Genomic DNA, 27,370 nt, shown 5'->3' with positions numbered 1-27,370 from the left:
ATATGGTAATCTGAACCTATAGTCTGTGGTTAAGGGCTATTTCTCAGCCAGGTCATTTATGATTGATGTCAAAATTGGACGTCTATCCATGTCCTGAGGACGTCAGAAAATGCCTTCACAACTGGCCACTAGGCATAACAGTGAGCGCTATTACCATCGAGTAGGCTTGGGTTTTGCTGCATGGGTGTAATCACATGACTCTGGATCAGAACTGTTTTTTAAATTTATTTTGGTTTTAACCCTATCCCAAACCTTAACCCTTTCCTTAATCATTTGGAATGTGTGCCTAAGCTTAACCCTTAACTTCGAAGTTTAACGTTTGGAGAAATGAAATGATACAGAGCAGCAGTAGCAACAAAAGCTCTGCGAAATTTGACCTTTGGAGCAACTTCGAGATTTGAAGTTTGGAGAACGTGGATGAACATCCAATTCTGCTGTGAGACTGTGCAAGCTTGTTGCCATTTCTGCCCTTGTCCTATAAATAACAAAGCTGAAGCGTTTTAGTGACCGGTAATGACAGGGTTCACCATATTTAATGTAAGCCATGTTGCCCCCATCCCTCCACACACACCCCACCCCCTTTGCAGACAAGTTGTGGACAGGTCTCCGTTAATTGCTGTCCCACTGACTGATAGATTACAGCCTGAGAATGGAAGAGGCTGGGAGGAGCTCGCTCTCTCTCTCTCTCTCTCTCTCTCTCTCTCTCTCTCTCTCTCTCTCTTCTCTCTCTCTCTCTCTTTACAAAGGCAGCATCAAACATGGATGCCCTTGTTGTTAATACCTCCTTCACACCACACCCACACCATTAATTAGCGGTGAAATAGCTGCAGGAGCCAAGTTATTGACACTGCAACTGAGGTTTGTTTGGATGAAGTTCAACCCCCTACAGTACATGCACTATATCAGTGGATTCACTTGTTTATACTGTCTATAGATTTTGGGGCGGCAAGTAGCCTAGTGGTTAGAGCGTTGGGCCAGTATGCTGGATCAAATCCAGAGCTGACAAGATAAAAATCTGCCGTTCTGCACCTGAACAAGGCAGTTAACTCAATGTTCCCAAGTAGGACATCATTGTAAATAAATATTTGTTCTTAACTGGCTTGCCTAGTTGAATAAAAATAGAATATGAGAATTGGCACAGACCCGTCAAGGGCTTTGGAAATGGGCTGGACACTGGTTCGCAGGAGACATTGCATGTGATTGGCCTATATGCCCATATTCTTGTATTTAAAAATACTTTGGTTTGAAAGAATTTGTGAAAATCTGTCTTTGAAATATGTCTATAGTCTACTAAAGGCACAAGCTGGGTGCTAGGCATCTTGCCTGTAGGCTACATTTGAAATAGAAAAATATGTTTTAAAAAATGCATTGAAATTCAATTGGATGTGCCCTAAGGTAATACAACCAAAGTTCTCCAAATGCAGAATAGGGACACTGTAATTAGGTAGTTAACGAGCAATGCAGTTTTTCATCTGCCAACCAGCCCCGTTCCTCCTCAATCCCCTCCACGCCTCTCCTCCTCTCCTCACACTGGCTCTGTGAATTCGCCCGAGGAAACATATTGTGGGGGGGAGTTGTTGTGACGTCACTCACCGGGAGAGCACAGAGCAGGGAGAGAGAAAGTCGCGTCTGTCGACTTTATATGCGGTTGCCTGGCGAAGAGAACCGGAAAGCCCGAAGAACCGGTACTGAGATCAGGGATGGTGAGGCCAAAATACACTTTGTCATCATCATCACTAACTGACAAATGTATCGAAATCCCGAAGTAGATCAAGAAACTTAACGGAAGACGGTCTATTGCGCGTTTGTTTTTTTATCTGATAAAGCTCGGGAGGTAATCGCCTCCAAATCTAAAGAGATGCGAGCATCTTTCATGATCTACATGTAGATCAACTAAAACGAGAGGTATCCACAGATTGTGAGCTATCCCTGTGCTATCTGCGTGCTATCTGACTGAAACTAAACGGAAATATAGCTCTACTGCAGAGCGACATGGTGGTGCTGCCAGCTTCCGAGTCTATTCCTGCGCCGGAGTTGTGTGGAACATTTACTGGAGGAGAGTGGTGATCAGCGCACCGAATTACCGTATCCCCGCACAGCAGTCCGAGAGAGGGAGCGAAGAGAAAGCTGCTTGTGAGCCTGCGGTGGCCGAGTAACGGACGAGGGGGTGAAGTGCTAGTGGGAATGCCAGCACTTCAAACGATGGGGGTTTAACAGCCCCGCTTCATACGGAGGCACCCCACACTTAAATTTTGACCCAGCACTGAGTCCTTTTCCACGGGCGGGATCATCTATGTTTCCCCTTCACCTGACCGACTGACTAGTATTTGTATTCGTCCCAGCTATTTCCGAAGCGAACTAAAGGGGGATATATTTTGTGTTTTTCACAAAACAAACCTATTTTTTCTTATTTGTATTTTTTGGGGGTGGGGGGTGGGGGGTGAGAAGCATTGCGCTGGATGGGAGCAGAATGGAAGGCTGTGTGTGTCTCTGAAGACTTCTGACTTATCTCCTCGGGTGTTTGAATTAAGTCGTCGCCACTCACCAGCCAGGATGCAGCTTCTCAGAGTTGCCTGGGCTTTAGCCGGAGCGGCAATCTGTTGTTTTGTTATTCTTCTCATCCACTCACGCTTGCTCAAAGAAGGTAATTGTTTATGTGACTGATTTCAGACCATTATATAATGGCGTTGTCATATTACATAGCTCTGTTTTCATGTCGCCTGTCTGTACTGTCTTTCATGATGTATTATGTCAAGTCTCATAGCCCGATAAAAGAGCTTCGTGCAGGAGGCGTCTTTGGCTCTCATGCTTAATAATCAACTTCGCCACGGCGCATACCTGCTGGATTTGACCCCAAGACAAAAAATACAATTGATTCGATAAAATGAATATCTATCTATTTGATGAACGTGAACAATTCAATGGTCTGAGTGTCACCAGCAATGCTTTCCTATTGGTTAATGTCAACAAGTTATAGACCTATCCAATTGATCCAATTTTATATATATATATATCTTGTTTTTGTGGTAATTTACCCACAGAAAAAGAACAGAAGATAAATACATTGATACAGTATATAACGTTAATATATGGGTGGGTCGTATCCTGTTTCAATAGATGGTGTGATTTATAGTTGAGGTCTTCAATAGATGGCACTATAGTCTAGCTTTAAAGTAAGGCTGAGAACAAACCCGTATTATCTCCTCGTATTGGCCGCTGTTATTCTTGTTGTCACGCCTTGTGCTTGGCCACTGGATACGATCCAACCTTTGCTAAACATTCATTCCCCTTATGTTGAAGCTCGAGCTACAAACCTTAGTGCTGCCCTCTGCCCTGCTGTATCGTTATATGGTTTTATTTTGGCCTGCCTTAATGTAATTTCTAAATGAAAAATGGAGACTTTTTTTTTACTGCTTTTTAAGACAATTCATTGGTTTTAATTTGGACAAATTTTCCAATTGTTTTATTGATTTCATTTTTTACAATTTTTATACAGCCACAACCTTTTCAAGCTGTCACAATCTGTTGCAGCTTGAAGTACTGTAGATAACCTATAAGATTGTATTTAGTCGTAACTCATTAAATGCATCCTCAAAGTAGGAAACCTGATGTGATTGCAGTGTATTCAGACATACTTAAGGTGGTATGAAAGGCCTCTGGTAATGTGGTTTAACCTAAAATGCCACTGGATTTCTCATGGGTAAAGCTTTGAATAGATATTCTATGCACAAACTGCCATGCCTTTTCTCTCATGTCTGGCGTGAGGCTCGGGGCACTCTTTGTGTGTGTGGGTGTGTGTGTGGCAGGCAGCAGGGTCATTAGGTTACAACTCGGCCAGGCTCCTCTCCTCACTGTCAGTAGAAAGGCAGGTCAACTGGTGGCAAATGGACTCCCTCTCCATGGCATCTCTGTGCCACATGGTGGAAAGAGAAATGTATGCGTGCCAAGTGACCTTTCCTGTTAATCTTGTGCCTACAGTGCTAAAAGGGTCTGTCGTGGCTCTGAGATCTGACTACAGCTCAAATAATCCACATCCACCCAACTGAACTCCATGTGGCGTGTGATAGGCCAGGGCCATGCTATTCTCCCGGAATGGGAATGTTATAGGCAGCCTATCATAGGCTGTGGTATTCTTCCGGAATGGCAATGAATGCACAAATTCAAAAGATCTTATCCTTCCTGGTCAATGAGTTTGTGATCGTGACCAAGGCTATATTTGTCCACGTTCAATAGCATTTTGTGGATATCATTACATTCCTTTCCACAGCACAAAAATAACAAATCGGTTAGCACACATGTATTTTATGTCTAGCAATCATGTATTTTATGATTAGCATTCTTTGGTTATTTTGATCATGTTTTTTGCTTTATTATATCAGAGGTTTGGAATTGGAAGTCTATTATGGGATGTATTTATTTTATTGAAATCTATGCAAGGAAGTAGGAGAGGCATACAAACGAAGCTGGGACCATGTTCACTTTGTGCTGCTGGAATAGCCAAGGTCAAAATGCACACTAGGCTACAGAGTAAAATACACGCTGCTGATATAATGAATTCATAAGGACTGCATTAATGACAGTCTATTGGGGCCAGAATAATAAAAAGGCACCTATGGTAAGTAGTGCAATATGATTTTGCTCATACAGTTGCTAGTAGCACAATCCTTTGTAATGTTCTCTGTCAAAAATGAAATATTTCCACATCTGTTTGCATTGAATGTTACCCAACCCAAAAATTAAATAGTTTTGCAAATGAAATAAGTGCTATTATTTAGCTTCCTCAGCATGATATATACCTAACTTATACAGGCAGGCAGGACTCTATATACACTGCATTTGGAAAGTATTCAGACCCCTTCCCATTTCCCACTTTTGTTACATTACGGCTTTATTCTGAAATTGATTAACCATCTCTGCAGCCCTCCAACAACCAGGCCTTTGCGCTAGAGTGGCTAGACGGAAGCCACTACTCAGTAAAAGGCACATGACAGCCCACTTGGAGTTTGCCAAAAGGCACCCAATGGACTCTCAGACCACAAGAAACAAGATTCTCTGGTCTGATGAAACCAAGATTGAACTCTTTGTTCTAAATGCCAAACGTCACATCTGTAAGAAACCTGACACGATCCCTAACGTGAAGCATGGTGGTGGCAGCATCATGCTGCTGGGGTGGTTTTTAGTGGTAAAGACTGGGAGACTAGTCAGGATCAAGGGAAAGATGAATGGAGCAAAGTACAGAGTTATCCTTGATGAAAACGTGCTCCAGAGTGCTCAGGACCTCAGACTGTGGCGAAGGTTCACCTTCCAACTGGACAATGGCCCTATGCACACAGCCAAGACAATGCAGGAGATGCTTAATTAAGGACAAGTCTCTGAATGTCCTTGCGTGGCCCAGCCAGAGCTCTGACTTGAACCAGATTTGAACCCGATCGAACATCTCTGGAGAGAGCTGAAAATAGCTGTGCAGCGACGCTCCCCATGCTTTGTCATTATGGGGTATTTTGTGTAGATTTCTGAGGGAAAAAAACGATGAAATCAATTTTATAATAAGGCTGTAACGTAACAAAATGTGGAAAAAGTAAAGGGGTCTGAATACTTTCCGAATTCAGTGTAGTCAGAGAACATGAGGAATAATATATCTCATGAAATATATTGGCAGTACCCTGGCATTTCAATGTAAATACAAGGAAACAAATGACATTCCTTCTGCAGGTTTTCAGATAGCAGCAGGGTGTCAGGAAAAGGTATCTTAGGTAGGCATGCATCATTGCTTTGCTGGAATTTTGAACAGACAGGAGAGAGGTTGTTGCATCTTGCATAATATGACACAGCATCTACTTTTTTCTATTTATCCCTTATTTTACCAGGTATATTGACTGAGAACACATTCTCATTTACAGCAACGACATGGGGGAATAGTTAGAAGTGAGAGGAGGGGGGATGAGTGAGAGCCAGTTGGAAGCTGGGGATGATTAGGTGGATATGATGGTATGAGGGCCAGATTGGGGATTTAGCCAGGACACCAGGGTTAACAGCCCTACTCTTATGATAAGTGCCATGGGATATTTAGTGACCACAGAGTGTCAGAATACCGGTTTAACGTCCCATCTGAAAGACAGGACCCTACACAGGGCACCATCCCCTGGGGCATTGGGATATTGTTTTAGACCAGAGGAAAGAGTGCCTCCTACTGGCCCTCCAACACCACTTCCAGCAGCATCTGGTCCTATCAGGACTTCTACCATCCAGGGACCGACCAGGACCAACCCTGCTTAGCTTCAGATGCAAGTTAGCGGTGGGATGCAGGGTGGTATGCTGCTGGCCTCACGAGTTGAGGGATGAGGATGTGGAGATGGAGGATTTAGAATGCCACATTATTATAATCCTATGCAGTGGCTCACCTATGACAATGACAATGACTAGATAATCCTTAATTTAACCCATAAAGTCAATGACGCTGTACACTTTATATGGAGCATTTTGGACTGATTTAACATGCCTGTCATTTAGCTCATTTGACTGACAAGTTAACTTAAGTGGTGCTTCAGCTCATAAATCAATAAATACATTTCACCAAGACATTTGTTACAGACCACCAATACAAGCCATATCAAATTTGTCAAGTTTATTTGTCATGTGCGCCGAATACAACAGGTGTAGACCTTACAGTGAAATGCTGACTTACAGGCTCTAACCAATAGTGCAGAGAAAAAAAAGTATGTGTGTGTGTGTGTGGGTAAGTAAAGAAATAAACAACAGATAAAAGACATTTGAAAATAAGAGTAGCTAGGCTATATACAGACACCGGTTAGTCAGGCTTATTGAGGTAGTATGTACATGTAGGTATGGTTAAAGTGACTATGCATATCTGATAAACAGAGAGCAGCAGTAGCTTAAAAAGATGGGTTGGCGGGTGGTGGGACACAATGCAGATAGCCCGGTTAGCCAATGTGCGGGAGCACTGGTTGGTCGGGCCAATTGAGGTAGTATGTACATGAATGTATAGTTAAAGTGACTATGCATATAAGATAAACAGAGAGTAGCAGCAGCGTAAAAGAGGGGTTGGGGAGGCACACAATGCATATAGTCCGGGTAACCATTTGGTTACCTGTTCAGGAGTCTTATGGCTTGGGGTAAAAACTGTTGAGAAGCCGTTTTGTTCTAGACTTGGTACTCCGGTACCACTTGCCATGCGGTAGTAGAGAGAACAGTCTATGCCTGGGGTGGCTGGGGTCTTTGACAATTTTCATGGCCTTCCTCTGACACCGCCTGGTGTAGAGGTCCTGGATGGCAGGCAGCTTTGCCCACGTGATGTACTGGGCCGTACGCACTACCCTCTGAAGTGCCTTGCTGTCGGAGGCCGAGCAATTGCCATACCAGGCAGTGATGCAACTGGTCGGGATGCTCTCGATGTTGCAGCTGTAGAACCTTTTGAGGATCTCAGGACCCATGCCAAATCTTTTGTGAGGGGGAATAGGCTTTGTCGTGCCCTCTTCACGGCTGTCTTGGTGTGTTTGGACCAGTCTAGTTTGTTCTTGATGTGGATACCAAGGAATTTGAAGCTCTCAACCTGCTCCACTACAGCCCCCTCGATGAGAATGGGGACGTGTTCGGTGGTCCTTTTCCTGTAGTCCACAATCATCTCCTTAGTCTTGGTTACGTTGACGGATAGGTTGTTATTCTGGCACCACCCGGCCAGGTCTCTGACCTCCTCCCTATAGGCTGTCTCGTCGTTGTCGGTGATCACTGTTGTGTCGTCAGCAAACTTAATGATGGTGTTGGAGTCGAGCCTGGCCATGCAGTCGTGGGTGAACAGGGTGTAGAGGAGGGGACTGAGCACGCACCCCTGGGGAGCTCCAGTGTTGAGGATCAGCGTGGCAGATGTGTTGCTACCTACCCTCACCAGCTGGGGGCGGCCCGTCAGGAAGTCCAGGATCCAGTTGCAGAGGGAAGTGTTTAGTCCCAGGTTCCTTAGCTTAGTGATGAGCTTTGAGGGTACTATGATTGTTGAACGATGAGCTGTAGTCAATGAATAGCATTCTCACATAGGTGTTCCTTTTGTCCAGGTGGGAAAGGGCAGTGTGTAGTGCAATAGAGATTGCATCATCTGTGGATCTGTTTGGATGGTATGCAAATTGGAGTGGGTCTAGGGTTTCTGGGATAATGGTGTTGATGTGAGCCATTACCAGTCTTTCAAAGCACTTCATGGCTACGGATGTGAGTGCCACGGTCTGTAGTCATTTAGGCAGGTTACGACTCAGAAATGAAGAGGAAGCCTAGAGTGACAGTCGAAAGGGGAACCTCTCCATTGGGAGTTCAATAATAAGACACCTATATTGCCTTCCTCCCAACTGTCACATTTCTCTGTGCCAGACCAGTTGATTTAAATTGATCTCTCACAGTTTGACATGTGGTGTTATGGAATGGTGTCAGAGAGAACAGTTTGACATAAAAGTTGACATGTAGCATTATAGTGTCTATTTGAAAGATGTGTGATCCTCTGGTGTGTTATTTTGTCTTTGTGATACCCATATTGCATAATTATGATGAAAGTGCTGGTAAACGTTATAGTGTAATTACCGTTGCATAGTAGTGTGACTTACATGTACAGCATGTACAGATGGCAGGCACATTCATTAATGTTGCTCTTCCTCACAAAGATGCTTTAACCTGCAGAAAGAAAAGGATGGATTTGGTTGTTTTGCCCTTGAGCACTGCATCCAGGCTGAGGTGACAAAGATAATAAAGTGGGGTGCGAAAGTATTCACAATATTTTGCCTTACAAACTGCAATTAAAATAGATTTTTGGGGGGTTGTACCATTTGATTTACACAACATACCTACCACTTTGAAGTTTCAAAATATTTTTTACTGTGAAACAAGAAATAAGACAAAAAACCAGAACTTGAACGTGCATAACTATTCACCCTCCCAAAGTCAATATTTTGTAGAGACACTTTTTGCAGCAATTACAGCTGCAAGTCTCTTGTGGTATGTCTCTATAAGCTTGGCACATCTAGCCCCTGGGATTGTTGACCATTCTTCAAGGCAAAACCGCTCCAGCTCCACCAAGTTGGATAGGTTCCGCTGGTGTACAGCAATCTTTAAGTCATACCACAGAATCTCAATTGGATTGAGGTCTGGGCTTTGACTAGGTCATTCCAAGACATTTAAACATTTCCCCTTAAACCACTTGAGTGTTGCTTTAGCAGTCATTGCCCTGCTGGAAGGTGAACCTCCATCCCAGTCTCAAATCTCTGGAAGACTGAAACAGGTTTCCCTCAAGAATTTCCCTGTATTTAGCGGCATCCATCATTCCTTCAATTCTGACCAGTTTCTCGGTCCCTGCCAATGAAACACATGCCCACAGCATGATGTTGCCACCACCATGCTTCACTGTGGGGATGGTTTTCTTGGGGTGATGAGAAGTGTTGGGTTTGTGCCAGAGACAGCATTTTCCTTGATGGCAGTTCCTTCAGGGTTATCTTTGGTCTCTTTGTTGCCTCTCTGATTAATGTCCCCCTCACCTGGTCCCTGAGTTTTGGTGCACTATTAATGGAATTAACAGTGCTCCGTGGGATGTTCAAAGTTTCTGATATTTTTTTTGTAACCCAACCTTGATCTGTACTTCTCCACAACTTTGTCTCTGACCTGTTTGGAGAGCTCCTTGCTCTTCATGGTGCTCCTTGCTTGGTGGTGCCCCTTGCTTGGTGGTGTTTTAGAGTCTGGGGCCTTTCAGAACAGGTGTATATGAACTAAGATCATGTGACAGATCATGTGACACTTAGATTGCATACAAGTGGACTATAACTAAAATGTGACTTCTGAAGGTAATTGGTTGCATCAGATCTTATTTAGGGGCTTCAGAGCAAAGGGGTGAATACACATGCACGTACCAGTTTTCAGGTTTTGATTTTTTAAATTTCACTTTACCAATTTGGTATATTTTGTGTATGTCCATGACATGTAATCCAAATAAAAATGTAATTAAATTACAGGTTGTCATGCAAGAAAATAAGAAAAACTTAAAGCGGGATGAATACTTTTGCAAGGCACTGTACATTTGTTTAGCGTGCCAGAAATACTCCCATACAGAACACACACAGGCAGACACACACAGGCAGACACACACACACACACACACACACACACACACACACACACACACACACACACACACACACACACACACACACACACACACACACACACACACACACACACTACACACACTACACACTACACAGATGCAAATAAGGGCTCATGGCTATTGTACTGTATGCGGAAATCCCTATTTTGTCACCTCCCCAACTCTTTTTGTTACCTCACCAACTATGCTGTATAGGTGAGGGTTTCCTTACATCAAGGATTAGCAGTTGAATAGAATTATCTGAAAGGGGTTGGAATATACTGTATTTCACAAATTTAAGAATACGACAATAACCGATTGAATTAGTGAAAAATCAGGTTTGTATGAATCAAATATAATTGAAAATACAGATTTGTTGTGTGTTTTTTAAAAATCTAGTCATAAATCAGATTAAATAGCCCTGGTTTTGGCACGGGTTGGAGGAAATACAGATGTTTATATCATCATACCTTCCTTCTCTCATGGGATACAGCATTACCATCTTAGTACACAAGGGGGTGCTAAAAAAGCAAGAAAAGCCCAATGAGCAGAATGCTAACAAAATTACCATAAATACTAGTGCATTTTCATAGAGGTTGCTAACTAAATATACTACTGACCACAAACAAAAATAACCTAATTGCCAAGACAGACAATCCAGCTCGAATGTCATTTTTGTTGAGCTAGGACATTTACAAGCTAATGTGAATGAGAGACATTGTGCAAACAAACAAAGTTTTCAAGCATGCTTGTCTGAATGAAGAACAGAACTGTCTCTGGCGCAGTATGTGTACACGCTGTGTCTGTGTGGAGTCTGGAGTTGCTAGGGCAACATGCCTGCCTGCTCTGCTCGGACAAGATGGGGAGGAACAGACTGAGTGTCCGAGGACAGAAAGGAGAGAAAAAAAACACAAGGACATCAAGATAGCAGTGGCAGCTGTACAGATAACTCATCCAAAGCACTTTGACTTCTCAAACATGGCAGAAAGCTAACACTTAAAGAAACCTCGTCCTCATATTTATTCATCCACTTACAGTACTTGGCTGACTAGCTGTGCTATTTACAAACAAACACCTGACTTGCTCAACTGTTCTGGGGAACTGCAGTTAACTTCATAATGTAATGTGAGAGGTGAAATGAAGAACGCAGACTGCTTCATCTCCTAACACAAGTTGATTGCAGATATTAACTTAAAAAGTAGCTACAAATATTCAAATGTATTTAAAAAACAGTTTTGACGGTATTGAAAAACGAATCCGTGGCTATTTCCAAATACCCCGGTATACAGTATTTGGAACCTGCCCATCTGTTGCACCATATATACTTAGGGTTTTATTGATTACAGTTTTGTCAGTGCCCTGAGGACAGTACATTTCCAATGTTAGCTAACGAAAGCTCCCTGTGGAGTTATAGGGTTAGGGTTTTATCAGAAAAGTGGTCTTGGTTTTGCGCTCCTTCCCTAGTTTGTCCCCAGTGAATAGCATTCATTTGATTTTAAAGGCCCCAGACCTAAGTGACCACTCTTTCCACCCCTGTTATTGTCTGTATATCTGCTACAATTACAAGTAGCCTTTAGGTACAGATCTACTGTAGTGGCAGCATGTCCTTCAGCACATCTTCACCATAACCTGAACCACAGGGGTAAAATGCACCTGAACACCTAGACCATAGATCAGTGTTTAGTGGCAACTAGGGTCTCAGTAAAGCCCACAACAATTGAGAGAGAGACATAGACACATGCATGCACTCCACACACACACACACAAAACCCACGCGCGCGCAGAGTGGTAAAGACGGGGGGAGCCGCCCAGGGGTTAGAGACTTGGAGGGCCGTTTGTCTAATCGACTGTCAGGGAGGAGGGGGTGCTCCTTCTCTTCGGTTGCATTGTATTACAGAGTATAGATGACATATATCGAAGGCTACTCAAAGTACCACTGTTGATTGCACTATAATGGACATGTTAGTTTATATGGGATTAGTTTGTTTGTAGAACATTACCTTCTGTCTAACAGGGTAAAAACACAATCCATGCTTCACTGGAATGAATTGCATGTTTCTTTTCCTCGGGAATAATGGAGACATCGATTTTAACAAGGCCAGCCACAGTCTTTGTCTTGCGTGTCCGATTGTGTCTAAAGCAATTTCATAAAGACCCTTATTTTCTGCGGCTGACTTGAATCCAAACAGGCTCCTTCTCCTCCACGTCTCTCCTCCTCCTCCCGCTTCCGTCAATGATCGCCGGCTCTTTATTTTCAATTGAAAAACGAATTAAAAGAAATGACACAATGAATATCCTAAAACATTGGACGCCACATTCCCTTAGCTTGGCACAACTTGAATAGATTGAATGCTGAGAACAATTTCATCCTGACCCAAAGACAATGGAGGAAAATAGTTTTTCTGTAAACGCGTATGGGAAAAGTAATCATGACTGTCTACTTGAAGTACACACTCATCGACCTGGTCATTTTATTATGTGTGCCTGGATGATGGTCAGGCGGGGTGATATAGATGTTAGTCATGCAACTAAACCCCCAAAATCACAACACAGTGATCAACTTAATTGGCCCCGTTCTCCGCTATCAGAATGATATGTGCTTCACCTGACATAGTAATCAACTGCTATCTTAGCTCGAGTGTCATTGCGATAATAGTAATGTCCTATATGATTTGTTCATTTGAAAGTCATTTTTGGTTTGCAGTGGCAAAAGTGGATTGCTTGCGTCTAGGGTTAGGCTAGAACCATGTAAATGGTTTGGAGTTAGTACATGGGAATGGACATTCACTGGTGGCGTACCGTACATAGACATGGAAGTGTATGACTGTGTGAGTGCAATGTACTCCGGAGGAGTAAGGCTGACACTACCCACCCACCCACCCACCCACCCAACTCTCTCTCTTTTTCTCCCTCTCACACTCTCATTTGTTGGATGTCAGTTTACAGCTACCTTTATGGTTGCAGGCATGGCTCCATATAGTTTAACGTTAGTCTTTACAACCCTGTCAATATCCACAGGGGGAAAAAAAACAAGACTGCTTTAGCTTAATCATAATCACTGCAGTTAATTCCGTATGGATGGAATAACTTCATCATTAGACAGACTGGCCTTGTTAAAACAGACTCATAGATACAGGACACTTTTCTTAGCTTCTGGGTCAAAGGCAAACTACTGCTACTGCAAGCACCTGCAGGAGTTGATTTCTGGATTGATTAGGCTACACGCACACATGTCTGCATGTGACACGCGCACGCGCACGCACACACACACACACACACACCTAATGTCTTTATGGAAACATTAGGGCTGGGCTGGCCATTCAGGTCAAAGCTTTCTACCCATCTCAATATAACATAACATCCATTCGGTATGCATTGGTGTGCATATTGGCAGGCTGGCGGATACTGCTTCCCCAGTGTCTTTTTCATCACTTTGATTTGACTTCAAACTCCCTTTGCACCTCGAGTCCACACGTATATATATCCCATGACATTTCATATTGCAGGAATAATCACAGTGGGGGGGAGGGAAAAAATGATACAACCACGGAGAGGATAGGACTCAGACAATGAGGTATCTGTGCCACAGAGAACACACACACACACACACACACACACACAAAAAAGATGAAGAAACATCCAATTTTAATAATGATATTTACACAGCGATTGAAATATGTGGGGCTGGCACATTGCCTTGCTTAACAAAACAATACATGATAACCTGGTGTTGCTACAGAAGCCCAAGGATAATATCACACCCAAATGAGATGTAATAAATAGGCCTGCGTGGATGCAGGAGTGAGAATGCGCCTGCTGCAATCAGATGGAGAAAAGGGGAAACGTGTAGGTCCTGTCATAATGGTTTACCTCAAGCATACATTATAGCTACAGCTCCGCACAGCTCGCTGCAATGGGGTCAGTCTGTAAACATGCAACTTTACCTAGCCGGTGTGTCCGTGCTTGTCTCTGTAGCACAGACAAATCTTTATTCAGACCACACACACACACACACACATACACACACTGAATACATCGGCTCATATTTTCTCGAGCACTCAAACTCAACATACAGAACGCTGTAAATACATTACAGGAGAATGTGTCCCCACAGATTTGTATAGATTGTATTATTCTGTATCCACCGTGGATGCGTGAAGCAATACAAACCACATGGCGCCTGGTTATCCCATGTGACTCTGACTGGCAGAGATCGACATTTCTGAAGCAGCGTGGTCAAAGATTCAGGAAGCCTGGAAATGTGGACGGGACAACAAACATCTGCTTCTAGTTGTGCTTGTCAGCAGCACACACACACACACATCTTTCCCTTTCTAGACGATTCGATACCTATCTAGATACACGGGCTCCGATACGATACACGAATGACGCGTTTTAGTTTGAAACGATTTGGCGCGATTCCGTTTGATTAGAGGAACGAATCGAAGAGACTCTGTTTGATGCAATACATTTTGATGCACTAACATCTGTAACATAAACACATTCATTCTAAATTCAAACCTGCTGCTGATGGAGCTCATGAGCTGACTTGTGTGTGTGCGCGTGTGTAAATGATGAATATGGCTATGGTGTATTTAGGCAACTGAGCGGAGCCGTAACTAAAATCAAATGTAAACCCCGGGTCGGCCTGTAAACCCCGGGTCGGCCTGTAAACCCCGGGTCGGCCTGTAAACCCCGGGTCGGCCTGTAAACCCCGGGGTCGGCCTGTAAACGCCGGGTCGGCCTGTAAACCCCGGGTCGGCCTGTAAACCCCGGGTCGGCCTGTAAACCCCGGGTCGGCCTGTAAACCCCGGGTCGTCATGTAAACCCCGGGTCGGTCTATAAGCCAGTTGAGAGTTGCGTCTCCAGCGGTAGCTTAGGTTACTTTTGTAAAACACCATTTTCAACAGCACATTTTCAAAAAATTAACTAAACTAATAAAGCGTAGTACTTCACAAGCCATATTAACAAGCGTTTGAATGCTGAAGGTGATGCAGCAGATCTGCCAGATCAGGAATCGGCCTACCTCTCCGTTGGTCAGCGTGCGAAGCTGCGCACGGCGCAGTTTGACTAGGCTGCTGACGTTGTCTGGGGTATGCAACATTACTTGTAGATCAGTTACTGTCAACACAATTACATGCTTAGTTCGACACTGAAGGAGACTGGGGAAAAGAAATGTCGACCCGCCAAATTCATGACATTTGAAGTGATTGTCTGACATATGCATGCTACATTTGGATCAGTTGATGCACTCGTGTCTTAAACATTTGAACCAAAGTCCGATGCGTATCGGTGAATCCTTACGTCCCTAACGTGCGCACGCGGACACAAACTTCACACACACACAAACACACAAACACACTGACACTCAGCAGCAGTCTGATGGAGAGATGGAGAGAAGGCATGACCCACAAACTGACAGACTGACTGACAGACAAACACACAGGCAAACATGACAAACACTCACACATGCACACAAACCCCAAACACTCACCATCATCCCACACACACACTGACATAACCAGCGAAGCCTGGTGAGACAGCAAAACTAGCCCACCTTCATCCTACCTCACCCTAATAGCTTGTGATAAGCAAGCAGAGTTACACAAAGTGTTCAGCCCAGGTGTAACCACTTGAGCAAATTGCCTCATTAATTGATGGACTTGAACCCATTGCGGTGCTCTCCAGCGTGCAGAGCAGGGAGGCGAGAGCAGAGTGGAGACTGTCCAGCCTGCCGACCTGCTTGCTGCCAGTGGAGGAAGGGAGTCTGTCAGACTAATGAAATAATTGGCACAAATGGTTACACATGGGCTCACTACTTTGTTAGGCACTTTCTCCCATCAGCACAGATAACCGCTCAACTGGAGATGCCGGATGGACCGAGCCACTGCTTGTAAAAGCAAATGGAATGATGAGCGGAGGAGCAGTAGTATCTTATGACTGGACTGACTGACCACAGACTGCACTGTGCCAGTTAATGAGGTAGAAAGGAAAGGGACAGACAGACTGAGTTCTGTCAAGAAGAGAGAGAGAGAAGGGGAAGAGACCGAGATATTGAGAGAGAGAGGAAATAGAAAGAGAGATTTTAAGAGAGAGGGAGAGACAGAAAGAGAGTGCCACAGGTTGTAGCTGGTTTGCTGGGTCGGCCTGTAAACCCCGGGTCGGCATGTAAACCCCGGGTCGGCATGTAAACCCCGGGTCGGCATGTAAACCCGGGTCGGCCTGTAAACCCCGGGTCGGCCTGTAAACCCCGGGTCGGCATGTAAACCCCGGGTCGGCATGTAAACCCCGGGTCGGCCTGTAAACCCCGGGTCGGCCTGTAAAACCCGGGTCGGCCTGTAAACCCCGGGTCGGCCTGTAAACCCCGGGTCGTCATGTAAACCCCGGGTCGGTCTATAAGCCAGTTGAGAGTTGCGTCTCCGGCGATAGCTTAGGTTACTTTTGTAAAACACCATTTTCAACAGCACATTTTCAAAAAATTAACTAAACTAATAAAGCGTAGTACTTCACAAGCCATATTAACAAGCGTTTGAATGCTGAAGGTGATGCAGCAGATCTGCCAGATCAGGAATCGGCCTACCTCTCCGTTGGTCAGCGTGCGAAGCTGCGCACGGCGCAGTTTGACTAGGCTGCTGACGTTGCCTGGGGTATGCAACATTACTTGTAGATCAGTTACTGTCAAGACAATTGCATGCTTAGTTCGACACTGAAGGAGACTGGGGAAAAGAAATGTCGACCCGCCAAATTCATGACATTTGAAGTGATTGTCTGACATATGCATGCTACATTTGGATCAGTTGATGCACTCGTGTCTTAAACATTTGAACCAAAGTCCGATGCGTATCAGTGAATCCTTACGTCCCTAACGTGCGCACGCGGGCACAAACTTCACACACACACACACAAACACACTGACACTCAGCAGCAGTCTGATGGAGAGATGGAGAGAAGGCATGACCCACAAACTGACAGACTGACTGACAGACAAACACACAGGCAAACATGACAAACACTCACACATGCACACAAACCCCAAACACTCACCATCATCCCACACACACACTGACATAACCGGCGAAGCCTAGTGAGACAGCAAAACTAGCCCACCTTCATCCTACCTCACCCTAATAGCTTGTGATAAGCAAGCAGAGTTACACAAAGTGTTCAGCCCAGGTGTAACCACTTGAGCAAATTGCCTCATTAATTGATGGACTTGAACCCATTGCGGTGCTCTCCAGCGTGCAGAGCAGGGAGGCGAGAGCAGAGTGGAGACTGTCCAGCCTGCCGACCTGCTTGCTGCCAGTGGAGGGAAGGGAGTCTGTCAGACTAATGAAATAATTGGCACAAATGGTTACACATGGGCTCACTACTTTGTTAGGCCCTTTCTCCCATCAGCACAGATAACCGCTCAACTGGAGATGCCGGATGGACCGAGCCACTGCTTGTAAAAGCAAATGGAATGATGAGCGGAGGAGCAGTAGTATCTTATGACTGGACTGACTGACCACAGACTGCACTGTGCCAGTTAATGAGGTAGAAAGGAAAGGGACAGACAGACTGAGTTCTGTCAAGAAGAGAGAGAGAGGGGGAAGAGACCGAGATATTGAGAGAGAGAGGAAATAGAAAGAGAGATTTTAAGAGAGAGGGAGAGACAGAAAGAGAGTGCCACAGGTTGTAGCTGGTTTGCTGGGTCGGCCTGTAAACCCCGGGTCGGCATGTAAACCCCGGGTCGGCATGTAAACCCCGGGTCGGCATGTAAACCCCGGGTCGGCCTGTAAACCCCGGGTCGGCCTGTAAACCCCGGGTCGGCATGTAAACCCCGGGTCGGCATGTAAACCCCGGGTCGGCCTGTAAACCCCGGGTCGGCCTGTAAACCCCGGGTCGGCCTGTAAACCCCGGGTCGGCCTGTAAACCCCGGGTCGGCCTGTAAACCCCGGGTCGTCATGTAAACCCCGGGTCGGTCTATAAGCCAGTTGAGAGTTGCGTCTCCGGCGATAGCTTAGGTTACTTTTGTAAAACACCATTTTCAACAGCACATTTTCAAAAAATTAACTAAACTAATAAAGCGTAGTACTTCACAAGCCATATTAACAAGCGTTTGAATGCTGAAGGTGATGCAGCAGATCTGCCAGATCAGGAATCGGCCTACCTCTCCGTTGGTCAGCGTGCGAAGCTGCGCACGGCGCAGTTTGACTAGGCTGCTGACGTTGCCTGGGGTATGCAACATTACTTGTAGATCAGTTACTGTCAACACAATTGCATGCTTAGTTCGACACTGAAGGAGACTGGGGAAAAGAAATGTCGACCCGCCAAATTCATGACATTTGAAGTGATTGTCTGACATATGCATGCTACATTTGGATCAGTTGATGCACTCGTGTCTTAAACATTTGAACCAAAGTCCGATGCGTATCGGTGAATCCTTACGTCCCTAACGTGCGCACGCGGACACAAACTTCACACACACACAAACACACTGACACTCAGCAGCAGTCTGATGGAGAGATAGAGAGAAGGCATGAACCACAAACTGACAGACTGACTGACAGACAAACACACAGGCAAACATGACAAACACTCACACATGCACACAAACCCCAAACACTCACCATCATCCCACACACACACTGACAGCAAAACTAGCCCACCTTCATCCTACCTCACCCTAATAGCTTGTGATAAGCAAGCAGAGTTACACAAAGTGTTCAGCCCAGGTGTAACCACTTGAGCAAATTGCCTCATTAATTGATGGACTTGAACCCATTGCGGTGCTCTCTAGCGTGCAGAGCAGGGAGGCGAGAGCAGAGTGGAGACTGTCCAGCCTGCCGACCTGCTTGCTGCCAGTGGAGGGAAGGGAGTCTGTCAGACTAATGAAATAATTGGCACAAATGGTTACACATGGGCTCACTACTTTGTTAGGCCCTTTCTCATATCAGCACAGATAACCGCTCAACTGGAGATGCCGGATGGACCGAGCCACTGCTTGTAAAAGCAAATGGAATGATGAGCGGAGGAGCAGTAGTATCTTATGACTGGACTGACTGACCACAGACTGCACTGTGCCAGTTAATGAGGTAGAAAGGAAAGGGACAGACAGATTGAGTTCTGTCAAGAAGAGAGAGAGAGAGGGGGAAGAGACTGAGATATTGAGAGAGAGAGGAAATAGAAAGAGAGATTTTAAGAGAGAGGGAGAGACAGAAAGAGAGTGCCACAGGGTGTAGCTGGTTTGCTACTCTGCATTATTTTTGGGGTGTTGCTAACGTGACTCGTCCTTAAATAAAGGTATTGGCAGGAAGTGACTGGCTATGGCCAAGCCATGCGTACGAGCATCAAACATTGTTTGATGTCTACTCACAGACCATAGCCTCACCACTATTCAATACCATAAAGCATTTGTGAGATGAAGTTGGTGTATTTGTGTGTGCATGTGCGTGTATTAAGCACGTTTCTCTCTGTTTACCTGTATGTGTGCACACAGTGCATTCAGAAAGTACACAAAGCCCCATATGACAAAGAAAAAACTGTTTTTTTTATTGCAAATGTGTAAAGAAATAAAAACAGAAATACCTTATAAGTATTCAGACCCTTTGCTATGAGAATCGAAATTGACCTCAGGTGCATCCTGTTTCCATTAATCATCCTTGAGATGTTTCTACAACTTGATTGGACTCCACAATTCAATTGATTGGACATGATTTGTTAAGGCACACACCTGTCTATATAAGGTCCCACAGTTGACAGTGCATGTCAGAGCAAAAACCAAGCCATGAGGTCGAAAGAATTGTCCGTTTAGCTCAGAGACAGGATTATGTTGAGGCACAGATCTGGAGAAGGGTACCAAAACATTTATGCAGCATTGAAGGTCCCCAAGAACACAGTGACCTCCATCATTCTTAAATTGAAGAAGTTTGGAACCACCTGGACTCTACCTGGAACTGGCCGCACGGACAAACTGAGCAATCGGGGGAGAAGGGCATTGGTCAGAGAGCTGACCAACAACCCGATGGTCACTCTGACAGAGTTCCTCTGTGGAGATCGGAGAACCTTCCAGAAGGACATCCATCTCTGCAGCACTGCACCAATCAGGAATCTTTATGGTAGAGTGGCCAGATGGAGGCCACTCCTCAGTAAAAAGCACATAATGACCCGCTTGGAGTTTGCCAAACGGCACCTAAAGGATTCTCAGACCTGAATGTATTTGGCCTGTATGCCAAGCATCACTTCTGGAGGAAACCTGACATCCCTACGGTGAAGCATGGTGGTGGCAGCATCATGCTGTGGGGGTGGTTTTCAGCGGCAGGGACTGGGAGACTAGTCAGGATCAAGGCAAAGATGAACGGAGCAAAGTACAGATAGATCCTTGATGAAAACCTGCTCCAGAGTGCTCAGGATCTCAGATTGGTGGCCGAAGGTTCACCTTTCAACAGGACAATGACCCTAAGCACACAGTCAAGACAACGCAGGAGTGGCTTCAGGGACAAGTCTCTAAATGTCCTTGAGTGGCCATGCCAGAGCCCGGACTTGAACCCGATCGAACATCTCTGGAGAAATCTGAAAATAGTTGTGCCTCAAAGCTCCCCATCCAGCCTGACAGAGCTTGAGAGGATCTGCAGAGAAGAATGGGAGAAACTCCCCAAATATAGGTGTGCCAAGCTTCAAGAAGACTTGAGTAAAATCGCTGCCAAAGATGCTTCAACATAGTACTGAATAAGGGTCTGAATAATTACGTAAATGTGATATTTCCGTTTTTTTTATTTGCTAAAAATGTTTAAAAAAATGTTTTGCCTTGTCATTATGGGGTATTGTGTGTAGATTGATGAGGGGGGGAAAACAATTTAATCCATTTTAGAATAAGACTGTAACGTAACAAAATGTGGAAAAAGTCAAGGGATTCTGAATCATTTCTGAATGCACTGTATCTGTGTGTAGGTGCTGGGGGCAGATGATGAGGAGGGAGGATAGGGTGGCAGTGTGGGAGAGCTGGGGGGTGGTGAATGCTGAAAGGCTAAAAGTGTGGACAGCGGCACCGAGCAAAGCAAAGCAACACTTGATAATGAGCTCTGACAGTAGAGAACTGCACAGGGAAGAAAATAAGAGCAGCTAGCTAGACTAGTGTTGCAGAGCGAGAGCAGAGACCCCCCTGGTTACTGTGGAAATACAGATAAGCGTGTTTCCTCCCTTATTCTCATAAGAAGCTCTGCATTGGGTCTGATGTGCAGAGAATACCAATTACTCTGAACCAATACCTCACTACTGGCAAGCAACCTCCGCTCTGCTCCGAGCCGGAGCGAAGAGGAGGAGAGAGCGAGAAAGAATTGACTCTATAATTTCAACTCTTTCAACAGCCTCAACCCTGTCTGTTTAAAATATATTCATGAGTTCCTTGATCATTTCCTAATACCATTTACCCAACATGACCAGAGAGCTAGGTTAAGTCCCATATGGCACCCTAAAGCCCATAATGGGCCCTGGTCAAAAGCAGTGAACTTTATAAGGAATAGGGTGCCATCAGGGACACTGACCTAGTACAGTACAAAACAGAAAAATCCCCTATAACAGCGTCAGCAGGCGTTTAATATGAAGATTGAACTTTACAGTACATTGGAGCCTTGCTTTGCCCGGATAGAATGATGGCTGACCATCGTTCAGTAATAGCTATTGTGACACTCTATTCCCTATTTCACTAGTGTCAAAAGTGTGGTGCCCGATGATAGTCGGGTGTTGAGGGGAATTAATTATGTATATCTTAATGCTGGGCCGCAGTAGAGAACGTCCTCCCTATTAGACTGGATTGTCTGTCTGTGCCAAATGGCAGCTACTAGCTTTATTGCTTTAGTCATACATACACAGACAGGCACACAGGAATGCACACACACACAAACACACACACACACACACACACACACACACACACACACACACACACACACACACACACACACACACACACACACACACACACACACACACACACACACACACACACACACACACACTAATGTAGACACGGTACATTACCTTAACAGTGAAATATTTCTCCCATTTAAGTACTGTACTGTATGTAATGTCTACATTACAAAGCAATGGGCATAATACACACACACACACACGCACACGCACACACACACACACACACACACACACACACACACACACACACACACACACACACACACACACACACACACACACACACACACACACGCGCGCACACACCACAGTGATGGAAGCGAAGAGAGGAGTCAAGCCGTGCATTGTGTCAGCTTGATAATAACACTCAAACGGTCCATTTTCACCAGATGAATGACAGGGCCTTGAGTCACAATAGGGAGAAAAATGAGGATGCGAGCCGCATTGAAATCTTACACTCTACCATGTGTCACCTTCACCACTGACAGCCACAGTAGATTCGTTTTTTTTCCCCTTCAATTTATTTCCATTACTCTTTCCCCTTTCTTTGTTCCGAAGCCTTGCTCATCAGAGAGACAGAAATGTGTTTATTTCAGGAGTCGACTGTCAAGAGCCCACCTTTGTGATTGGCTCAAAGCCTGGTGATGCTCTGTACTGTCTTTGAAAAGCATCCCGTCTTACAACCTCAGCAGTTCTACTCTTCTGTATATTGTGTATAATATGGTCTGCACTGTGCTTGTTAATGCATTTTTCCTTTCCTTTACTTCAGACACTGCTTTAGAAACTATTACCAGTTGTATAGGCTACTAATATAATAATTAGTAGACATCAGTAGGCTACAAGGATATATGTACAGTAACTGGTCTGAAAAAACTTTTAGGGAAAAACTTCCTCACCCTCTTTGGTTGGACCGCTCATGGGGTGGGCCGTAATCCGGTGCACCCTGGTTCCGTCTAATTGAACTCTCCCGTTGGTGTCCTAATGGGGAGGCTGCGTATACCTATTCGAACTCAGCAACTCGCTCATGCACAATTTTCACAGGTACAGAACATTTGACAGAGACAAGGAGCTCCAAGGACAAACTGCAAACAAACAAACACATTTGATGGAAATTAAATGAACGTCTACCACTTGAGTTTAAGGAATGTTCATGTGCACTTTAAACATCGCCATTCAGGATAGGAATTGGTCAATTAAATGCAACAGTAAACGGTAATAAAATGAAATGGTGAAACGCTCGCGATTAATGTAAGATTAGGATTTAGCAGATATTACGTTTAAAGTCGTGGGTCAATATTAACAAACATGTTATAATTTGGAAACAAAGCACAACGAAATGGCAGGAGTTTGGAGAGCGCAACAATGGTGAGACGTGTCTAAAATTAATACATGGATTTATCAAATGTTTTCTGCAAATAAACAGCTTCGAGTACTGAGAAGACAGTAGTGAGTTGGGCTGCTCTTTCCTTGCTCCCAGAGGTGAATATTTCCCTGCACCTTGGTTGCAGCCGAAGCGCGTGGTGGCCCTATCTCTGTGTGAACGGCCAGGCGATAGAGGTTTGTTATCACGGTACACTAACACACACACACACACACAACACAACACACATCAGAGGGGAGATGGCGAGACGGGCATACTTTAGCTCCCGGGGAATTCACCTCACACACACAGGGCCCTGAAATTACAACAAGGTTATTGCATAGGCATTTGATGCTATTTCTGTGCTCTGCTTCTTCTTCCCTTCAACCACTTTAGAAGTCAATGGGATATTGAAGGACTTTATAATGTATGGCACAGCTAAGTAGGCCTATGTGAGCCTTAAGTTTACATTTAACTCCATGGCACCTATGATTTCAAGTTATCTACAAACCCCGCCTTTCCATTTGAGTCAATGCGATTCAAATGCGTAGTCAGTGAAAAGGAGGCCTATAATGGAAGATACACACACAATCCAACTAAGGCACATGGAGAGAAGTTGCTTGGATAGACCAAACTGTTAATAAGGCCCCAAAACTACCACCTGGTTTGAATTTGTTGTTGTTGTAAAGTCTATTCTTCATGCCTGTGGGCGGGTGACATCCCTTCGGGTGGGTGTCCCAAATGGCATCCTATTCCCCATGTAGTGCACTACTTTTGAACCGATTCCCACTCCTGCTTTATAATCATCTCCCATACTCATAAATCTTATAGCTGGTACTGCTACTAAACCGAGCTAATGCATATGTAGAACTAAATATTCATGAGCAAATGTCTGGCCAAACTGCTTTTCAGCCACAACATTGAACTATAAGAGGTGGTTTTATTTTTATGTTGTGTTAGTTGATGATGGTGCTTTTGCAGTTGGATGCTTTTGCAGTGTGGTGTCTGATTCTGCATGTCAAACGTAGGGATGTTTTTTGAGGGTAGAATAAAATAGAACATAATATCAAAGGCCCAGGAACAGATGTGTAGATTCAGCCCACCTTGTGGGTCTCTCTGGGATAGTGGGGTGGGGCTGCTAGTCAGATGCCTATCAGGGTGACATGTCAGTGGGGGGACTGAGTGACTGACAGCCCCTAGTGTCAAACCACCACCACCACCACCATCTCACACACACACAACGTCTCCAGTGGCGAACCAGATGGGGGCATCCCTAATTACTTGAGGCTGTTCTGGCTCAACCAAGAAACATACCCCATTTCTGTCCCATAAAAACAGTAGCCTAGCTGGGTTAAAGATGTAGGATATTAATTTGATCACTCTTTTGTTGCTGAGAATTTTCCTGCACGGCAGAAAATGCAAACCTCTAGTCTATTTTAGGTTTAAAAAGGCTTTTAAAGTGTCATACTTTAAAATGTCATACTTGATTTGCCCTTGATTTGCCCTAACAAAAAATATATCAACTCCTACAAAAATGTAAATGAATTCTAATCCACATAATCATTAACATTTCCTGTTGCTGCAGGATTCTTTTCCTATCTAAAATTACTACATCTGTAGTAAAGGACTGTACTATGTGCAGGTACACTAATCATGTATTGGAATTGTCATGGTCGGTCTAGTTCATGGTCTTCAGTTTAGACCATTGTTAATTGAATCAGGTGTATGTGTTGTCATTGGGTTTCAACAGAGGTTATCTCACAGTTTCATTATTTCCTTCAATGACTGTACATACTTGCCACCTGGTGATGTCATGCCCTGACCATAGAGAGCCCTTGGTTGTCTATGGTGTAGTAGATCAGGGCGTGACTAGGGGGTGTTCTAGTATGTCTATTTCTATGTTGGTGCTAATATGGTTCCCAATTAGAGGCAGCTGTTTATCGTTGCCTCTGATTGGGGATCACATTTCGGTAGCCATTTCCCCACTTGTGTTTTGTGGGATATTGTTTGTGTTTAGCTGCATGTCATGATGGCATGGGTTGTTGTTTGAGTTTTGTTTGTATCATGGAGATTAAAAATATGTAGAACTATACTCACGCTGCGCCTTGGTCCGCTCATTACGAGGATCGTGACAACACAATATCTGTGCTTATTTCTGTGTCTGAATAACATGACTGTTTCTATGTTACCTCACCTCACATTCCCCCCAGCTAGCCATAAATGTCTCAGAATAATTACTACTCATCTATAAAAGTCCAGTCAATTGAAAATAAAAATACTCCTCTCTTCTTGTATTTCGAATGGTTCCATTTCCCGAGCCTTGATAGGATATTGCAAACAGTGCAGAGACAAGTCTCATTTGGTGACACACAGAGGGAGTTCGGTGCTGTTGAATTGAAGTCACCGAAACAGACGTCGACATGATCTGTGTTCCATGCTCTCAGTGTGTGTTGTTCATTGTCATACAGTCAGTTGTCAGACCCGTCATTGGGATGATTAGGAGAAAGGCTTTGTGGAGTGAAGCTCATCGTTATTCTGGGAGAAGAGAATGGCAGGCAGGGAGTGGGAGGATTAGCTGGCTGAGTGGTGAACTGACTGCCTGGAGGTTAGAATAGAGCTGTCGTTAACTGGGGTAACCGACAGCACCATGACACACTTATATTCTCCCCAATTTAGAAGTATTATAGGCATGGGATGGGACGGTTTTATTGGTGTTGATGCAAGTAGATAATTGGGCAAATGTTTTATATTTGTGTTTTTGTACTTGTTTGAAAATATATCTAATATTTCCCCTGATATGTTAGGGTTTGTGAGTGAGATAGAAGAGAGAGACCTACCAACCAACTGTCTGACCGAGAGAGAAAATGAGAGCAATGGAATAAGGGAAATGGAAAGGGATAGAGATGGAGGGAGAATGTGAGCATTCTTTATCACACAGCTGAGCCACAGTGAGGGGGCCAGCTGAATGAGAGAGTGAGATTAAAGGAAGGCTGGTTTGGAGTCCCTGAGTCCTCCTGATGAATGCTGATCAACCCTCCATGAAAGAAGTCATGGACTCGCACCACTCTCAGACAGCCACACACACGTGCACGATCAGGCGCACTCAGATACAAACACACACATACACGCACACTCCAACGACAAACACATCCCAACTAGGCTTGATTATAGGCTTTTGTTGCCACAGATAAATTGCGTACATAAGGGTGGCCTCTCTAACCTTCCCCCTGGCCCTGAGGGCTGAGACATGGTGTTTCGTTTCATATGGAGGTTTAACCTGTGAAATCACAGTGACGTTTAAGGGGCTTGCATGCCTGGCCCCATTTGTGGATCCTCAGGGATTGGAAAATGTGCTTTATTGCAGTGATGCTTTGTGTGTGTGTGTGTGTGTGTGTGTGTGTGTGTGTGTGTGTGTGTGTGTGTGTGTGTGTGTGTGTGTGTGTGTGTGTGTGTGTGTGTGTGTGTGTGTGTGTGTGTGTGTGTGTGGGGGGAGGGAGGAGGGGTTGTGTGTGTGTGTGTGTGTGTGTGTGTGGGGAGGGAGGAGGGGTTGTGTGTGTGTAGCGTTAGGGTGATCAGGGTCATTTTTTTTCCCTTCATCCACCGTTTTAATTGATCAACATTCATTTAAATGTTCCAAGCCAGAAGAATACAAGAATTAATTATTCTTAAAGACATAACACGGAGGAAAAGGTTGCCCCTCGTGGGAAGCAGGCATACTCCGTACTCCATATACTACCATCCTTATGAAAAGATACTTGCCTGGTAGATGCTAATTCATTTCGATGTATTTTCATACAGAGCTGATATATTAAATGATGTATATACACCCTGTGTATGTAGTGTATAATAGGAGCAGAGATTTGCATTGTGATGAACACCAATGTGTTTTAATTTGCCTGATCTATCCCTTGAAGCACATAGCTTATACTGCAGAAGGTTGTCTGATGCAATACCTTTAGATGGCTGCGTTT

At 44.5% G+C, this 27,370-nt stretch overlaps 1 protein-coding gene across 3 annotated transcripts in view; it reads left to right on the top strand.

Annotated features, from left to right (window-relative positions):
• Nucleotides 1–27,370, top strand: part of LOC135514702 (chemokine-like protein TAFA-5) — a 159,274-nt gene that overhangs the window by 38,494 nt on the left and 93,410 nt on the right. Inside the window, exon 1 of one of the 3 annotated variants that reach the window (XM_064938231.1) lies at nucleotides 2,450–2,644. The exons of the other annotated variants lie outside the window; for them this stretch is intronic. Coding sequence (XP_064794303.1) covers nucleotides 2,554–2,644 — 91 coding nt within the window. The 5' untranslated portion in view covers nucleotides 2,450–2,553. Of the gene's footprint in view, nucleotides 1–2,449; nucleotides 2,645–27,370 lie in introns of those variants that run through there. 3 annotated transcript variants of the gene reach the window in all.

Source organism: Oncorhynchus masou, chromosome 26 (assembly GCF_036934945.1).
Source record: "Oncorhynchus masou masou isolate Uvic2021 chromosome 26, UVic_Omas_1.1, whole genome shotgun sequence".
NCBI classification, from domain to species: Eukaryota; Metazoa; Chordata; class Actinopteri; order Salmoniformes; family Salmonidae; genus Oncorhynchus; species Oncorhynchus masou.
The sequence above is the reverse complement of the archived record's forward strand: the minus strand, read 5'-3'. Positions and strand labels throughout refer to the sequence as shown.